The sequence below is a fragment of the Schistocerca cancellata genome, chromosome 1 (assembly GCF_023864275.1).
Source record: "Schistocerca cancellata isolate TAMUIC-IGC-003103 chromosome 1, iqSchCanc2.1, whole genome shotgun sequence".
Taxonomy (NCBI): Eukaryota; Metazoa; Arthropoda; class Insecta; order Orthoptera; family Acrididae; genus Schistocerca; species Schistocerca cancellata.
This window is the reverse complement of record NC_064626.1, coordinates 777,038,732-777,057,363: the sequence shown is the minus strand read 5'-3', so window position 1 is coordinate 777,057,363 and position 18,632 is coordinate 777,038,732. Positions and strand designations below refer to the sequence as shown.

At 37.0% G+C, this 18,632-nt stretch overlaps 1 protein-coding gene across 1 annotated transcript in view; it reads right to left on the bottom strand.

Annotated features, from left to right (window-relative positions):
- Positions 1-10,948, bottom strand: part of LOC126187352 (pyruvate dehydrogenase [acetyl-transferring]-phosphatase 1, mitochondrial) — a 31,046-nt gene extending 20,098 nt beyond the window's left edge. The window contains exons 1-2 of the mRNA XM_049928380.1: positions 10,235-10,948; positions 9,999-10,140 (exon numbers count right to left, since the gene is read on the bottom strand). Of these exons, the coding sequence (XP_049784337.1) occupies positions 9,999-10,140; positions 10,235-10,435 (343 nt within the window). The 5' untranslated portion in view covers positions 10,436-10,948. The remainder of the gene's footprint in view (positions 1-9,998; positions 10,141-10,234) is intronic.
- Between the last annotated feature and the right edge of the window lie 7,684 nt (positions 10,949-18,632).

The following is an 18,632-nucleotide window of genomic DNA, read 5'->3' as shown; positions in this document are numbered from 1 at the left end:
ATTCGTTGCACAGTATCAAAAACTGCTTGGGAGGTACCATCATCATTTGAACCAACACACTCCATACACAACTAAAAACAGCAGCATGACTAAAGTATTGGTCTGTGTGATTAAGGACTTTAAGAGATCATGATGATGTGGGTCATGCAATAACAGTTCACATTATGTATCACAATGCACCCCAAGAGCAGAGGAATGTCCTCTGCAACAAAGGAGAACAAGAGAAAAGTCTGCAGATAATGTCAGCTATTCACACTGAAATGGACAAAAAGTTCAGGATTTCTTCACCACATCATCATCTACAGTGACTATGGAACAGACAATACACCTACAGAGCAGGGTGTTAGTGAGTCAATGTAAGGAATCTGTGATGCAAAAGCTGGTGAATAATTAAGTGATCATTTTAGTGCAGTAAGGATTGACATTTTTCTGTGATTACACATTATAATAGTAATAGAAATAATATAACAGAGGTAAATTATATGAAAGCATAATAGTAGTAATATTATTGATGGCAGCTGCATTGGCAGTAGCAACAGTAACTGTAATTTTGATTTCATTTTTAACCATGGTAACATTATTAATTCACCTGAAGTGAATGCAGAAAGATAATTATAGACAGAAAATATGGTCTATTATGGAATACTACATAATAGGCTATAATGTAAAATAAATGATTAAGATAAATAGTCATCATACAAAGAAAAAAAAGACAAGATAAATTAGTGTAGAGAGCTGCTACAAACCACTCTTCAGACAGAGTAAAAAACAATAACGCCTATTGTGTTTGCTTTTAACTTGCTCATTTCTCCTTTTGAAATTTTCCAGCTTCCTTAGAGCATTCAATTTTCCAATATCCCATGCCCCAATTTGCAGATTGTCATCTTATTTCATCCTCCTTCCAATACTTCTCTATTGGCTAGTCCCCAACAAGACATCTGTAAAGCGGACTAGTTTACTTCTGAAATTTTTTGTGGACATAGACATCATAAGAATATTTGAGAAGATTGCATGTCCTGTGGATACACACTGTGTGTGTGTGTGTGTGTGTGTGTGTGTGTGTGTGTGTGTGTGTGTGTAATTCACCTTCTGAGGAGCACTTTCCCACCCCAAGAGCAAGACGATACTCAAAACATATACCTGCTCCTCTGGTTTCACTTTTCTGTTCATTAGCAGAATGATGATGAACCCTTTTATCAGAATTATTTGGCAACCATTGCTATTTTATTTTTAACTATGTGCATAGACTTGGACCAAATTCCAGGTACCGTAGTATTCCATGACAGAAATCTCAATACAGATCTGTGAGCACTATCAAAATCAGCACTTGATAAAGGGTTAAAACTCAATGCATCCAAAACCCAAGTGGTACTGGTGGGTCATTCTAGGCTTATTAGTACAAATTATCAGGAATCTCTACCATATAACTGTGAATGGGACAAATATCAATTTATCTCCTTCAGCAACAGGTCTAGGATTAATAATAGATGAACATCTAAATTGGACTGAATGGCGCGCATTTTTTAGTTGTAAGTCTTCTTATTGATTTGATGCGGCCCACCATGAATTCCTTTCCTGCACCAACCTCTTCATCTCAGAGCAGCGTTTGCAACCTATATCCTAAATTATTTGCTGGATGTATTCCTTATGTCCTCCTCTACAGTTTTTGCCCTCTACAGCGCCCTCTGGTACCACGGAAGTCATTCCCTGTTGTCTTAATAGATGTACTACGATCTTGTCCCTTCTTCTTGTCAGTGGTTCCTTTCCTCATTCCTGATCTTATCAGCACACCTAATTTTTAACATTTGGCTGTAGCATCACATCTCAAATGCTTTGATTCTCTTATGTTCTGGTTTTCCCACAGATCATGTTTCACTACTATACAATGCTGTGCTGTGTTCCAAATGCACATTCTCAGAAAATTCTTCCTCAAATTAAGCATATATTTGATACTAGTAGACTTCTCATGGCCAGGAATGCTCTTTTTGTCAGCACTAGTCTGCTTTTGATGTTCTCCTTGCTCCGTCTGTCATTGGTTACTTTGTCGTCTAGGTAGCAGAATCCCTTAACTTCATGAACTTCAATTCTGACGCCCTACAAAAATATAAAAGCTCATCCCTCTTGAACTGAAAAAGAAACTTGTACAAACACTTACACTTCCAATTAATGACTACAGAGCTGTTATCCTGCAAGGCCTTTCTCAGCAAAGCTCACAGCACCTGGAACTGGTTATGAATGCCTGTGTTCATTATATCTGTGATGTTCAACTCTATGATCATATTTCAATATCATATGCACAGCTATCCTGGCTGCATGCAGACAAGCACAGAGATTTCCACTCTCTCTCTCTCTCTCTCTCTCTTCTCTTCTGTCTCATCCAACATACACTTCCCTCATTGACCTTAATGCTCTTGTCTGAACAACATGGCAGAAACACCCATCCCCATCAGAGCAAAATCCTTTCTATACCACCCCATCATTCAGCCATTTTCTCAAATTCCTTCTCACTAGCAAGAACCTGACTCTAGAATAATCTCCTGCATTATATTAGAGAACTGAATAGCATCCTCCAGCTTCAGAAAACAGTTAATGGCATATCTATTAAAGCAACAATAATTATTACTGTTGTCTTTGTACGCATTCTTTACCCTTGTCCATCCTTCTTTCCAACCAGATATTCCTCATTTCCCAGTACTTTTACCTGGTGCAGCCTTCTTGGATTTCCTATAGGAGAACATTTATTTTTTACATGTATAAATTCTTTTTATATCTGCCATTATCATTAGTATCATCATCATTAGTGGCGGCAGCAGCAGCAGCAGTAGTACAAATGCTGCCAGTATTAACTATATAAATTCACAGTCAATACTACTGGAGGGGCTCAGGCGTAAAACATGGGAATTCACATTTTGGCCAAAAATGACGCCACTTACAATGTAGTATCGTGCATGCTGAAATAAATACACGAGTTAGTTTCCAAAAATCTCCACAGATGGCAGCAGAATACAGCTTGGTTTTTCCTGCTAAGTAGCAACATCTGCTTGCCTAACATGTTATCTGTGAGAAAATGGCTACTGTGAGGAAGTTGGAGTTTGGACGCACGATGAGTGTGGACGATTTTGTGATGTTAGATGAGCTATTAAACAGTGATTTTGAGTGTGATGGCAGTGAAAGATCTAGATTACCACAAGACAGATTATGAAAGTAATTTCAGCAGCAATAATGAAGAAAGTGAGGTAAGTAGTGTCACTAACCTCATATTTGCCTTTGCATGTAAACAATGGTATCTACTGTAGTTAACATGTCATATATACTTTGGAGAAATGCAGATGTTATTTGCTGTAGTTACCACATTAAACATGCTATGGATTAATACAGAGAAGTAAAACTGATAGTTATGTACTGTAACATTCTCCTGTGCAAAGGTTTGTGTGCATGTTCTGTTTTAAGGTGTGTAGCTTGCTTGGTTAGGTAATGTAATTTATGTCCAAAATAATTTTCAACATATGTTTGATTAAGGTTTGTCAGTAAGAACTTTAGTTCAATTAAAATTGTATACAAATTTCAGTGCGTTTTTTTTTTTTAAGCAAATCTTTTCGTATTTAAATTATATTAGGCCTACAAATTTCTTTGTTTTTTTCTTTTAGAATAATGCATGTCCTAAGAAAGGCGAACAGAGCTGTCGCAGAAAAAAAGGAAGAGGGGTATGAACCAACAACAGAAATGCCAAGAAGCTCACAATAGAGGTTTAGCTTATACTCAGGAACAAGGGAAAGGCAATAGGCATTACAGCTGCGAACCTAGTCCTGACTGTAACTACAGAAAAAGGTGTTTCCAATTATTCAACATGGGAGAGTGAATGGATATGTGAAATTATGACTTGCAGAATGCCTACCTTCATGGTTGCATACAAGAAACTGAAACAAAGAGAAAAACGAAGAAACTGACAGTTCATCAAGACTGAGTACTACTATAAGGTATTCCACGATGTCATCTAGTGGAAAGCACACTGAAATTTGTAAGACTGCTCTTTTGAATATTCATTGGACTACAAAGAAGTAGGGATCATTTAGAATACTTAACATCCAAAATAAAGGAAGTTCGTAGAACCCTCTCCAGAGATGTAAGGGGAAAACACCAGCATCATCCTAAAAAGTATTAGAGTGAAGATATTGAAATTGTTAATATTTTCATAAATAGACTGCCAACATATGCCACTCACTACTGAAGAGTTGATAGTCCAAATAGGAAATTCATGAGCATGGAATACAACAGAAAGCTGTTATGACAAATACAAAAAAGAATGTGAACAACTACAGAAATTGACTGCGTCCAGAGAGAAATTTTGACAGATTTTTGTAGGAGAGCACAACATATCCTTTAAAAACCCTAAATCAGACATTTGCAGCACATGGAATTACCTACACATTAAAATAGAAACTGCAAAAAAGGAGAAAGACCAAACCTTATCAAAATCCTTATATGCTGAACTTGAGTTACTTCAGCACATAGCAAAAGCAGGACAGGATGTTATAATGCTAGCTACAAAAGAGGCAGAGAAAGATTGTTTCTGTCATCACGTTTGATTTGCAGCAGTCTACCAACTCCCAAACTTTCAACTGGTCCTGTTTTCTACAAAAAGAAATTCTTCCATGACCATCTCAGTGTCCATTCTTGTTCATAAAAACAAGATATTTCTGTGTGTGGAATGAAGGCACTGCTGGTAGAGGAGATGCTGATATTGGCCTGGTAGAGGAGAAGATGAGATTGGCAGTTGTTTACTGAAGCACTGTGAGGGACAACTGTGGAGGCCAAGACAAAAACTAGACCATTGTTGCAATATGGTTGAAACTTATAGCAGAGGGTAGATTCAAAACTGACACACACACACACACACACACACACACACACACACACACACACACACACACACACATTTCCGCAAGTAGGGCATATAATTTAGACTTCTGATCATGATTTTCGCATTGTTAAGAAATATGTACAGAATCATTGTCACTATGTATTCTCGCCTAAGGAGTGGATAGAGGTCTTGAAGAAGTGTCAGAAGAAGAAACCTATGATTGTGTAACGTATGACCATAGGTGATTGTGTAAAAATTTCCAACTTGCGGGACAACTTCAATCAGGCTTGTAAAACAGGTTCTGGAAAAAAGTTTGGAATTACAAATGTAAAGATGGAGTTGTCAAGGCAGGAACCCAAAAAAATGAAAGTATGTAATTAGTACCATTCTGAAATGGACACTGTATCACTAAGGCGAAGAGGTTATCCAGTACAGTTCCTCAATGGCTTCAAATGTTCTCTACCAATCCTACAGAGAGGTCCAAAACCCACTGACGCAACGAAATTGAATGATATTCTATCTTCTTTACCATACATACCAGAAGTATAACATGCTTATTACAAGACATTAAAAACAGCTGAGCAATCCAAGGCAAACAATGAGAGCAGTGACAGTGAAATTTGAGTACCACTATTAGTATATTCAGATATTAAAACTGTTAAATTTAATTACATGATATTGTGTCATTAACAACATTAACATGTTGGCTTAAATTATCATCAACTAACTTCATAATGTCAAATTTTCCAGTGGGAAATGAACACTTTTAATGCAATGAATAACATGGTATCTACATTTCGCGTTCACAAATAACATGGTATCTACCACATAATTTGTGTCAATGTGTTATGTATTGCTTCTTTTTCCAATAAAAAAAATTATTTCCATTTTGTAACCTTACCAGTGTGTTCCTTAATGTTCAAATACTTAGTTAAAACTTGAAGAAAAGATATAACATAGTAAAATATGTTGTTATATTTTTTTGAAACTTCATATTCTAATATCTCCAAACCACTAAAATGTCAGTTACCATGTTTTATGCCCAAGCCCCTCATTTATTGTAGCTATACACACTCAAATCATTTTACTACTATTTACCATATTAAAACTGTTATTCCTCAGGTGATTTTGATGAGAAAAAGATTGTGTATTTGTGAAAATCTGGTCTGATGTAAGAACCACCCTGGTGGCCCTAATGAGATCATGTTAAGTAAATAAATAAACCCTAGATCACATTGTCATCACATAACAAAAGGACATGAGCCTGGTTTCAGTGTCCCCTAAAAATACAATATGTGCTACTAGCCCACTGCTCCTTTCTTTGATGTGTCTCCTGATCCTGAATTCGGATTGAAATTTCCTGCCTTTCATCACCTGTACATTTACATTTTATTTTTTCTATTCCTCATTCTATCTTGAAGTTATTTAATAATGGTATTCATTGAGTAATATTATTAAACTGGTCTCTTTAGTCTTGTTCTAGTCACTCCTCCTTTGGTCACAAATGTGGATAGTATTTTCCTGCTCTTTCTCTTAACTTTAACTTTTATCATGAGTGAAAGACACTAAGAATGTTGTTCTTATTTAATATTAAAACTACCCAGTCAGTTATTTGGCACCTATTATTAGTCCTCTGACCATCAACACAATCATGACATAGGACTATGCTGAGTAGTACAACCAATACATTGATTTTCTTGACTTCCTGACATTTAAATCTATACTCAATGTTAACAATTTTCTATTCTTCAGAAACACTTTCCTTGCCATAGCCAGTCTACATTTTATATCCTCTCTACTCCGACCCTCATCAGTTATTTTGCTCCCTAAATAACAAAATTCATTTACTACTTTAAGTGTCTCATTTCCCAATCTAACTTACCAGTAACCAGTATGAAAGTTCATAATGTATTTATGTAGCATGTCGTACAAGTTCTAGGATTTACTGAAGAATGGTTCTGTAAGATAGGCATAAAATTAATAATCCAAACCATTTAGAATGTTAATCTCCACTTAGATCTCAGATTTTAGCTGACAGCAAATTTTTGTATCCAGTGAAGTTTTGTATGCATGAAAAAAGCCAAGGTGCACTATGGTTCCAAATTCACGTTAAATTGTGATTTCGTACCATCACTCCCATGTTTCTGATTACACAGTTTCAAGGACAGGGCTGAGTATTTTATACCCTAACCAAGTAATGTAGTGGTGCACCTCTGTAGACCCCCTCCCATACTTGTTAATCAAGTGTATCACTACAAAAATTTGTCTAAATTGTAATATTATGACCAATAAGTTGGTCTGATAATTGTTTCAGAATTTCAGATACAAAAAATCTGAACTATAGAACAATAGGTGACAACAACACTGACTGATCTTGACTACCATGTTTACATACAGCTATTGCATTCCTACCAGTGATACCAATTTCAAACAAACACCATGGATTAAATTTTGTGAGGAGTGCACTAAAGGTATTACAAGGTTCTTGGAGAGATTCTGCCTTACTATGACATAGTGTGCACTGAATATTTTAGTCTGAAGGAAGGGAAAAGAAAGCACACTAACCACAACTTACTTTGAGCCCTCTTGTGTGATAGGCCACATGATTAACCACTTGTCCTCTCTTACAAGCAGTAATAATAAAATTACTAGTTAAGAACTCAAGGGCATCTGTATTTCAAATAATTGACAGATATCTCCTTAGAATTTTTAATATAGGTCACTTTGATACTATGTTAAGTAAAGTATTTTATCTTGTCAACATGCATATTGATGCTGCCTTCTATACTTCAACACTATGAACTTCATAAGACTAAATCCAGGGTATTCAAAGAGTTAGGAAATAAAGCTAGAAATATTCACAAAAAATGTATTCAAATTCCAATAATGTTAGGTTGGAACTAAGATATAAAAAATTGGAAAAACAAATGATTGAGAAAATGCTGCTGGAAATCAACACTAACAGCCAACAAAACTGACATGCGAGTTCCCCCCAAAGGAGAAACAGAATAAATTTTACACAAATGCTTGTTCAACTTAATGCCATCTGTAAGACTTTCTTTCCTTACAAAACTTCAAGTTAATGGATTTAATGAAATACTTTCATGTGTTCTATTTTTTCCCCCTTACTGACTGAAATAACTAATATTTAATAAAATGTGCCTTGAAAACTACATAAAATGTAACTCAGGGCCAGTATACAGATTTTGCCAGTTGAATTCACTTTTAATACCCTTGGACTGAACTAAGAATTCATCCTCGTCCATCCAGGTTGACACATTATTGAGCAGCCATGCCAACAAAGCTGTAGAGTTCCAAGCCCTACGACCGTGTTGAGCTGTGTTGCACTACAGGGAGAAACAGAAATGCCCATTTACTGGGGAGGATACCTTTTCGAGCTTAAAACTTGAAATTTTATGCATTTTACTCCTGCTAGCACAAAAATGGCATTTTCTGTTCATGATTGGTGCACCTGGGCTCATAGGTTAATAGTACAGCATGACTGTTTTGTTCGGAGTCCACCACAATAGGTCTGTTTTGTAAAACAATGTGTCACTAAGCCATCACAGACATTCACCCCAAAACATGCAGTCAGCTACTGTCACGATTCTGTTGTACAGCAAAAGGAACAGCCACCATGCAGGGTTTGGGGACAGACAAAAAGCACATACAGGTATACAGCTTCCAGGTTTCCACTGTAATGGGAATTAGCAGCACAACACAATGTTGGACAGGTACTTTTCTGCAGCTCCATAAGCACTATTTGAGAAAGCTCTGAGAAAAGATTGGGAACACTATTTCAGAACAACACAAAAAAGTGATTACTAAAGGCAAAGATTTTCCACCGCATTCGACAATATTAGATCTGCGGTTCAGTAGATTTGCAATCAATCACTGCTATAAATGTGTGATAATTTTATAATGAATGAAAACTTTACACAGACTGCAAGCAAGGACAAATGCCCCCTCTTGCAGATGCCCATGCAAGGACATAATTATAGGATGGACAGATTTTGGCATATAAATTGAACACTTACAAACACTTTAAAAATGCTGCTTTTATAATGTACACAATACTTTTTATATGTACATAGATTTTTAAAAGTTATACTGCAAACACACTTCCTGCTGACTAAGAATATCTACTATTAAAGGAAGTATATTGACTTCAATTTTCTATTGTTTTTAACAGATGCATTATCATCAATTAAAAACACAGATGAATGTGGTTTTGCACCACAAGAATGATGATTTGCTGGTCATGAGGTAATATCAACAGCAGTAGTGTACATGGGTAAAATCCCAATTTGTGGAATTTGGCAGTGTGTTTCTCTCTCCCTGTTTATAATTTTATGCCACCTAAATCAATTTGTGTACCAATACATATACTCTGTAATGGTATTTGTTGTTAACAACAGAAGCGAATTGTAGATGAAATCTGCAATTCTCAACCCCAATATTAGGAGTAAAACTTTTCATATTGGCTATGCATCCCACTCTACAGAGTTCAGTTTTTTAGTTGAGTAGAGATTTTTTACTCTGGTGCAAAAGTGTACAGTAAACATCTGACAGAAAACACTCAAATATTTAAACAAAAGGTAAAAGATGCTTGGACAGGGGGCATTTAAATTCAGCACATCTCATTCGTGTTAAACAAATCTTCACTCTGACAGTATATAGACAGCTGTCAGTGGTCTGTGTAAAATTACATAAATACTTTGTTTGATGAATGTTTTAACCTATTAGATAAAAACAGTAGCTGACTAGTATAGGAGAAGCAGCAGTGGCTTTTCTATATAAAGGAGTGCCTTTCTCTCTCTGGACAAGCAAACATAAGGCAGTCAATAAATAACACAATTATGTGCGTGTGTAGATTAGCGCTAGTAATAATTTATTGTTTTTACACCATACTTTACAGATACGGCCAACTGCGAGTATTCTGCCTGTTAATATGTAACTTGCCTCATACTACATCCCTCAAGGCTCTCTTCTTTATTATCGGGCTTCGAGAGCACAATGGATGGATGAATCGCACAATCACTCAGTATGTCCCACGGGTAAAAATTGCAATCTGATATAGTACACTTTAAATTTCGATACGTTTAACTTTGTGAAATCGAAATCTATGAAACATTACCTGTTGTCATTAAGCAGCATGCTTCTGATCTGGCATCTTCTGTTGGGTTATTTGAAGCAAGCTGGTTGGAATCATAAGATTTAACTGAACCAGGACTGTTAAACTCTTGGGAATATTCATTTTCACGCAGGATATTGGTCACCTATTCAATTTATTACGTATTTTACAAAACTTAAATTCAAATGAAGTCACAAAAACTGCTATATGGTCGTATATCCATTCAATTATGTACATACCTCTTGCGGGGACAGTTTCGGTAGGTGCCCAAACTTATTTGAATGGTATTTCATAAAACGTTTGTGTAGAGTTATAACGCTTCTGCAAAAATTTTCTTTGCACGGTGCTAGAAGCAAATATTTACTTATTTCTGCAGTTGAAACGGAGAAATTTCTGAAGCATTGATTTATCATCTGCCTAGCTGTCGGAACTATTCCCATCTTGAAGCAATACAATACACACACAAGAAACAAAACAAAACAAAAACAGATTTTCCAAATGTATGCACCCTATCTAATAGAGGTTGTTACTTCGTAAGAAAATCCAATACCATAGTGCACTTTCCATTTACAAACCTAAATACACAGAAGGTAGGAATCTATGACTCAAATGCAAATACTTTTATTCGGACTCTGGCTACAGTACTGATTACCATCTATTTCCCATCGCATTACAGTTAATTCATCATCAGCTTTCTTCAGCCTAGAGCACACAATCATATAAATTAGATCATTTAGTTTTCTTTATATAGTTAGTATCTAGCATTTGCACAATTTCTCCGTGTTTTATTATTTTATGTAGTGAATAAGGTCAGCCAACATAAGGAACTAAAAGCCACTTCAGTCGATCCTACAAACGGAGAAGATTAAGCCTCGTCTCAACATGTAACGAATACTTCCACAAAACCGCAGACACCCCTCCCGCAACCAGGTTTCCACATTCATCAAAAGTGACGCCACGTAGCAGTCACACGAGTGGCGTTACATCTAGTGGGTGAAGAAAAAAAAAATGCCGCATTTGGCGGTCGGCATGCGATGCCTCATCCCAAGTCAAAACAAAAGTATAACTACCAAAAACTAGTCCCGCCAATAGGTTTAATATAAATGCAATTTAAAAAACGAGGCTCCGTCAACGCTGTAACTGTGTGCAGGTTGGACAAGAACAGGTAGCATGTACTTTGCTCAGTGCCGGAGCTGTCCCACTAGCTCAGTAAGACAAGGCAAGGCCTTGGGGAACGGATTTGGAGGAACATTGACATTCGAGTCGTGGTCGCGCGCAAAAAAATTCTTCAGTTAAAGCATCAAATAGTATCCAGTTTACACCTCTTTCTTTCTGGTATTGTTACCTTTAATTAAATATTGGACGTAACATGAACTTATAGATGTAAACGACCAATTTTTTTCGTCCCTAATACAAATAAAGCCAATAGAAAATAACAGTGGTGCAGCAACGTCCTCTGTATACCAAGCCATACAAAAAAAGATGATAGACGGCTACACTTGATTGCACATTATGCTACACACAATAATTCCATCTTATACGTTTGACATCCAGGTGCATCTTCACAGAGCTGGTACATACATGTACGAGCAACGTTCACTTTGATGAAGATATTTGAGACTACCTTGGATTTGCAAACACTTCACTACTCTCTGGATTATGTTTTGCTTTTCTCTACGCAACACACCCGCATCCACCATTGTCGAAGCGGCATGCACAAGAGCCATGTAAATCCGTGTGTGGAGTACTATAAACTTGTTGCTTTAAGTGTCACCACAAATAAAAATTTATTGGATTAAAATCTGGGGAATGTGGAGGACAGAACATTGGACATCCACAAGAAATTCATTTCCCTGGAAACCGTTCTTTTAAATAGCTACGCTCATTCATTCCAAAGTGTGTGGTGCACCATCATGCTAAAACCGTAACAATGGCCAAACACCAACTGGGACATTTTCTAATGCGTCAGGCAAAGTATAGCAAAGAAACGTATGGTGCAGCGGCGCGTTCAACTTGTCCAGCAATAGGGAAGGGCAGAAAATCGCTCCTCCCACGATTCCAGCCCACATGTTTGTGTTGTGTAAAAGTGGCGCACTATGTATCGAAAGACGGCGCCATGTGTAGGTAGTGAACTATGTACCTCTGAAACTAAATCGAAAACTAATGCAGAAAAGTGTAAAAAGCGTTAATTTTGCTATATATTGTGATAAGTGTATTTCATGCTTCATTGTATCAAAAGTTACTGAAAATAACGAGGAAATATGGATTACTCGTGGGATGCAAGCATGTCTTCACATGAGTACAACTGCCATGTAGTGTCTGAAAATTTAAACTCCGAACTATGCTCCTGCGAAAAGAGAGCAAATAAAGGTATGATGTATTTTAATTGTAAGACTATTTATCATTTCAGCAATGTGAATACTAATCTAAGTCAGAAAATCTGGTTCTGCTGGAAATGAGAAAGCAAAGAACTAGGCCTAAAGCTGAATGAATACAGATTCATTACCGAAATTATTTCAGTGCTAATACAGCATGAAGCATTTAGTCCATCGGAAGAACTCAATAATGGTAAAACCCAAAGCAAATCAAATGGGAAAGAAAATGTTTTTGCAAATCTTTGCAAATAGTGTTCCAAAAAGACAAAGACTGGTGTCGCATGTGTCTGCGGCAAAAACACAAAAAAAAATGGTTCAAATGGCTCTGAGCACTATGGGATTTAACTTCCGAGGTCATCAGTCCCCTAGAACTTAGAACTACTTAAACCTAACTAACCTAAGGACATCACACACATCCATGCCCAAGGCAGGATTCGGACCTGCGACCGTAGAGGTCGCGCGGTTCCAGACTGTAGCGCCTAGAACCGCTCGGCCACAACGCCCGCCCGGCAAAAACACATTTCATTATCGATGTGGCAAACTAGATCCCTCACTAAAGAATAATGTACATTATGTACAAGTGGGGAAGTGTGAATTATACATACCCAATAAGAACAACAGCCCAGATCTCTCCGAGACTTCTGATATAAACATCGCAAATAAGTGCTCGCCAGTCGTACAAGTGAAAAACAGTTCTAAAGATTATAGTGTTTACAGTTACGAAAGCCTTTTATCAAAATTTATAGGTGAAGGCACGCTTAATTGGCGTACGACAGACATTCAAATAGGTAGTGCTAAGGTGAATAACAGCTCTGAAGATAATCAATCCGATCAACACACAGCTACTCCCCAACACCATCATTCACAATCTCAAAGCTCCAAGGAAGAAAAATCAAGAAGAAAACTGATACTTATTAACGACAACCATGGGCGCGGAATCGCCTCTCATATACTAAATGAGGCATCTACAACAATTGCTGCTACGGGATGCATCAAACCAGGTGCAGGTTTAACTGAATTATTGAGGAAACATGCAAACTCGGTAGAAGTCGGTAAGTTACCCACAAATGATTAGGTTGTGCTAGTTCGAGGATTGAACGATATCTTTAAAAACGAAACATCAAATGCCTATCAGGAACTAAAGGAATGTTTGGGTCACTTAACTCGGGTCTAGTGAAGCAGGGGATACAACCTGTCGGCTTTGACCAATGACGTCAGAATTGCCCAGAGAGCATTTATTACGAAGATGAAAGAGCTGACAAGACTGTCCAGAAACACAGGAATACGAGAGACGAAAAATATAGTTGACATATATCAAGGCAAGTAGTACTTTCACATTATGGGTATCGCATGTTTGTATTGTATTATTTCTGTGTTGTTCTCAACATCCCGCATCGTCATGATCTACCACAACAGTCATGCATGAATCATGAAATAAGTGCAGCTAATGAGCAATATGAATCAACTGCTAAATATTTCAGAAACGTTACTATAGTGAATATAAACAATATTGGCCACCCATTTCACACGACTCATGGACTGCTTCTAAATGGCCCAGGAAAACGACTTGTAGCGAATAAAGTGCTCATTGAAATAGGAAATAAGCAACAAGAGATAATCGCGCGGTCAATATCGTTAGACGAACGACAGAAATCTGTTTCTAAGACTTTTTTAGGCTAAATGTTAAGACTGGTGATAATCCGACTTGTAATAATTTACCAAACAGTCCGAGTTTATGGGGAGATGCTAAGCTATCGAAGTGTAGCTACGAACCAAGAAATACCAGTAACGGTAAAATCTGTGTTTTCCACCAAAACATCAGTGGTCTCAGATACAAACTGGAGCATCTAAATCTCGACATTATTGACGCTGAATCTGTAAACCATGCACAAGTAATATATCTTACAGAACACCATGTGACAAGTGGAACTGAAATGCGTCAAACTAATGGAAACTCATTAGCAGCCAGCTATTGTAGATCCATGAAGGAGAAAGGGGGGACTGCAATCTATGTTAAAACTAATGTAAAATATAAATCCCTAGACATAAGTACTTAGAGCGTAGATTCTCTCTTTGAAGCCTGTGGAACCGAAATTACTACAAATAATAAGTCAGTCATAATTTTGGCAGTTTACAGGGCCCCTGCAGGGAAAATATGTATCTTTCTAAACCATATGGAACAACGTTTGGACAAAATATGTTCAAAACACAAGGATTTAATTATCGTGGGTGATTTTAAGATTGACTTCTTAATTACAAATAACAGCAGAAGAGAACTAGAACACCTGATGGAATCATTTAACCTAATTTCAGTAGTTAATTTTCCCATTAGAGTAACTAGTACTTGTAAGAGCCTAATTGATAATATATTCCAGGACAGATACAGAAGCAGCAGTATAATTGTAAGTCAAATTCTCAATGGTCAATAACGATAACTTAGAAATATTCAACCTTCTCGTACAGCAGATCGACTGGACCCCTGTGTTTATGGAGAGGAGTATTAATGAAAAATTTAATCTGTTTTCTAATGAGTTTGTGTCATTATTTGAAACTGTATTTCCGAAAATACTCTTGAGAAACAATCCTCAGGCCACAAAATGGAAACACTGGATTACTAAAAGGATCAGAGTTTCGTGTAGAAAAAGAAATTTTTATGAGTCCCTAAGATTATCTAATGATCCCATCAAAAAGGAGGTCTATAAATTGTACTGTAATATTTTAAAAAGAGTAATAAAAAATCCAAAACTATGTACATAACATCTGAAATTGATAATTCAAACAACAAATCAAAAACCATCTGGCAGTCTATGAAAACGGAGAGTGGTAAAAAAAGTAGAGTGCATGACTGATGTAGAATTAATTCAGGATTTAAATATTGCAAAAAATACTGAGGAAGTTGCTAATATCTTCAATAAACATTTTTTAACAGCTGCAGAAAAAATTGGCTGTGAAGGCTCAATGGATGATGCAATAGCCCTTGTGCATAAAGCTAACAATGCCAGAGTTTGCCAGATGCAGGTAACCCCCATAAAAATTAGTGAGATCAATAAGGCAATCAGAGATTAAAAAAAAAAAAAATCAGTGACACACTGCGTAGAAAATATCCAAATTGGTTGGAAATTGGAGATGTGACGTATATGTAGAGATAAACAAATAAACAAATGGTTACACATTCATAAAAATTGGATGATATATTCAGGTGAAAGAGCTTCACAAACTGGGCTAGTCAATAACACACTGGTCCACCTCTGGCCTTTATGTGAGTAGTTATTCAGCTCTATATTGATTGATAGTTGTTGGATATCTTCCTGAGGGAAACCGTGCCAAATTCTGTCCAGTTGGTGTGTCAGGTTGTCAAAATCCTGAGCTGGTTGGAGGGCCTTACTAATAATGCTCCAAACGTTCTCAGTTGAGGAGAGATCTGGCGACCTTGCTGACCAAGATGGGGTTTTGCAAGCACAAAGACAAGCAGTAGAAACTCTCGCCGTGTGTGGGTGGGCATTATCTTCCTAAAATGTAAGCCCAGGATGGCTTCCCATGAAGGGTGTAACATATCATCGAAGTGCTTCTGTTCTGTAAGAGTGCTATGGACGATAACCAAAAGAGTCGTGCTTGAATGAAGTGGCACCGCAGACCATCACTGCTGGTTGTTGTGCAGTGGCAACAGTCAGGTTGGTATCCCACAACTTTCTGGGGCGTCTCCAGATAGTCTTTGCTGGTCGTTGGTGCTCATTGTCGAGCGGGAGTCATCACTGAAAACAATTCTGTTACAGTCAATGAGAGTCGAGGCTGAATATGCCCGACATCACTTACATATGGGCTTGTTGGTGGACAGAGATCAATGGTAGTTTACGTAAGGGGCACCGTGAGTCCAGTCCCTTTTGTGTGAGCCGTCTATTAATGGTCTTTGTGATCGCTGCAGCTCCAGTTGCACATCGAATTCTTGATAATGATGAATCCAGGGCTCTGAATACTTCTTGGACGATTGCTCGGCCCTCAAGTTCTGTCATCTCTCTAGGTCGATCGTTTTTTTTTTTTTTATGATATGTTTGGCCATGGTTCACTCATTCCTGCCAACATCGTCATACAGTGGCATCCCTCCTATTCAAATGTCGTGGGATTCGCCGAGTTCTCCAACCGGTTTCTTTGAGCCCAGCTATATTTCTCCAAATGCTGACATCTGCACATATTGTTCACAAGTCTGTCTACGCGGCAGTGGCAGATTTACATATTGGCCCTCTAGGCAAGGGCCTAGGGGCAGCACATTAAGGGGGTTGGAATTTTTTGCTCTGTACTCATTTTAAACTTTTGTGTTTCAAAATAACTGCACTTACAATCGACAAAAATTCTTAATATTGTTAAACAACTTGCTAGTTTAAATAAGCCTTAAGACGAAATTCAACAATACAAGCTGAGAAACAAGCATAGTTTACTTGGTGACTGTATGAAAATTTAACATTCGGTTTCTGTCTGGTATCATCTTCATGATTGTTCAAAATATTTTGAAGTAAGCTAGCAGGATGGCAATTTACAATAGAATGCTTGAAACTTTATTATTCTGAGAATATTGTCGGCTTCTACTTAACCCTACCATATTTTCCCCATGAAAATATAGGGACCCCTGAAAAGCTGTGATAAATTAATCAGCAGTTTCTTAAATGCTGTAACATGTGTGGGCCTCAGTATGTAAAACCCGACTCTACTTAAATGTCTTGTAGAAATTAGTAGAAATTACAGGGAAGTATCAAGTCAACTCTCCATTGCTGTAATTAATGTGAAAGCTCTGTGGTCTTCAATATTTGATTTTTGATTTAATTACACCTATTTAAAAAAACATGTTGATACTGGGAATGTTTTACATTTTTAAACACATGTTTATACGAAAAGAACATAAGCTGAATTTCTAATAATGTGTGAAATACACTTCACAACAGTTAAAAAATTTTTTATTTATTTATTTATTTACTTAGTTACCTTTTTGGCGGATAAAGGAGAAGAAACCAACTTTCGTGTGTCTCATTTGTTGTGCTGCAGCCTACACAATATCAAAGTTCCCACTCTGTGCAATCAAATAGTATGTGGCATTGCAAATTTTATATTAAACTTCTTAAGTGAGCTTTTTTTCTTCAAGGAAAGACTATTTTTATTTTATGTTGGAACAAAAGGTGCATTTTGGTGTAGACATAACACCAGTATTCACACAAATGACAACACACCACATCAACTGCCAACAAGACTACTTAAGCTTTGTAGTCTGTGTCTTCTCTGCCCACAGTAACCGCTAAAATGTTATAAAAAGAAGTGGGATAAGAGTCGCTCCAGCACACCTCACTGCATGAAATTATTTGCTTTTTAAATTAGAAAGGCTGTGTCAAGAATATTCAGAACATATTTGCATCCCAGCTAAAATTCCAGCGACACGGGAAACTGAAACCAAAAAAGGGACTGTCCCATTTTCTTTACAAGACGAATTCTGGCCAGTAGGTGTGCTGCTACTGTTCATGACAGCAGAGAAACATGCGACAATGAAATTAAATTATTCTGCATTGTCGTTCTGTCATAGCACAGTTACGTCGAGTAATCTGAGTTGGTTAGTTAATAGTTCTGTGTTTAAAGGAAAACTCTTTGTGCTCGTGTGCCGTGTTTAAAGTTAAAAAGCCTTGTGCTCGTGTGCAATGCAGTACGACTGGAACTAGATACAGTCTTTCTTTCTTTGTTTTTACAAATTTTTTCTTTTGTTTTGACTGTTGATTGACAATTTTGTAAGTGCCTTAACATAAATAACAGTGAAAAAAGCAACCGTGCAAACTAAAGTGGGGCGGGATTTCGGAAATTATCGAAGGAAAGGCGAAAACGAGAAGCCAATGTTCTAAAAATGCTTGCCAGACGATAAATTTTTCGCAAAAAATGTTGCTGGTTCGAGTTTGAGTTCAAGTAGTATGGATGATATTTCTGGCACTGCAGCTGTTGTAAAAGAAGTAAATACAGACGAAACAAATGTTAAAAATGAAGAAAAGCAAATTGTTCCTTATTTCGAGTTTGACGAAAAAGTAGATGCCGAGTGAGACATTACAAAAAGAAATAACCTCATTAGTGATGATCCTGCAGAATGGTGTGTCAGTGAATCAACAATCGACACTCTCTTACAATGTAGCATTAGTCAAAAGTGATTTTTCTAATTCAATAAGATCAATAGGCAATAAAAGCAGATATTTGAACAAAAATGTATTTTACCGTAAACTTTTAAATGGTGAACCAACTT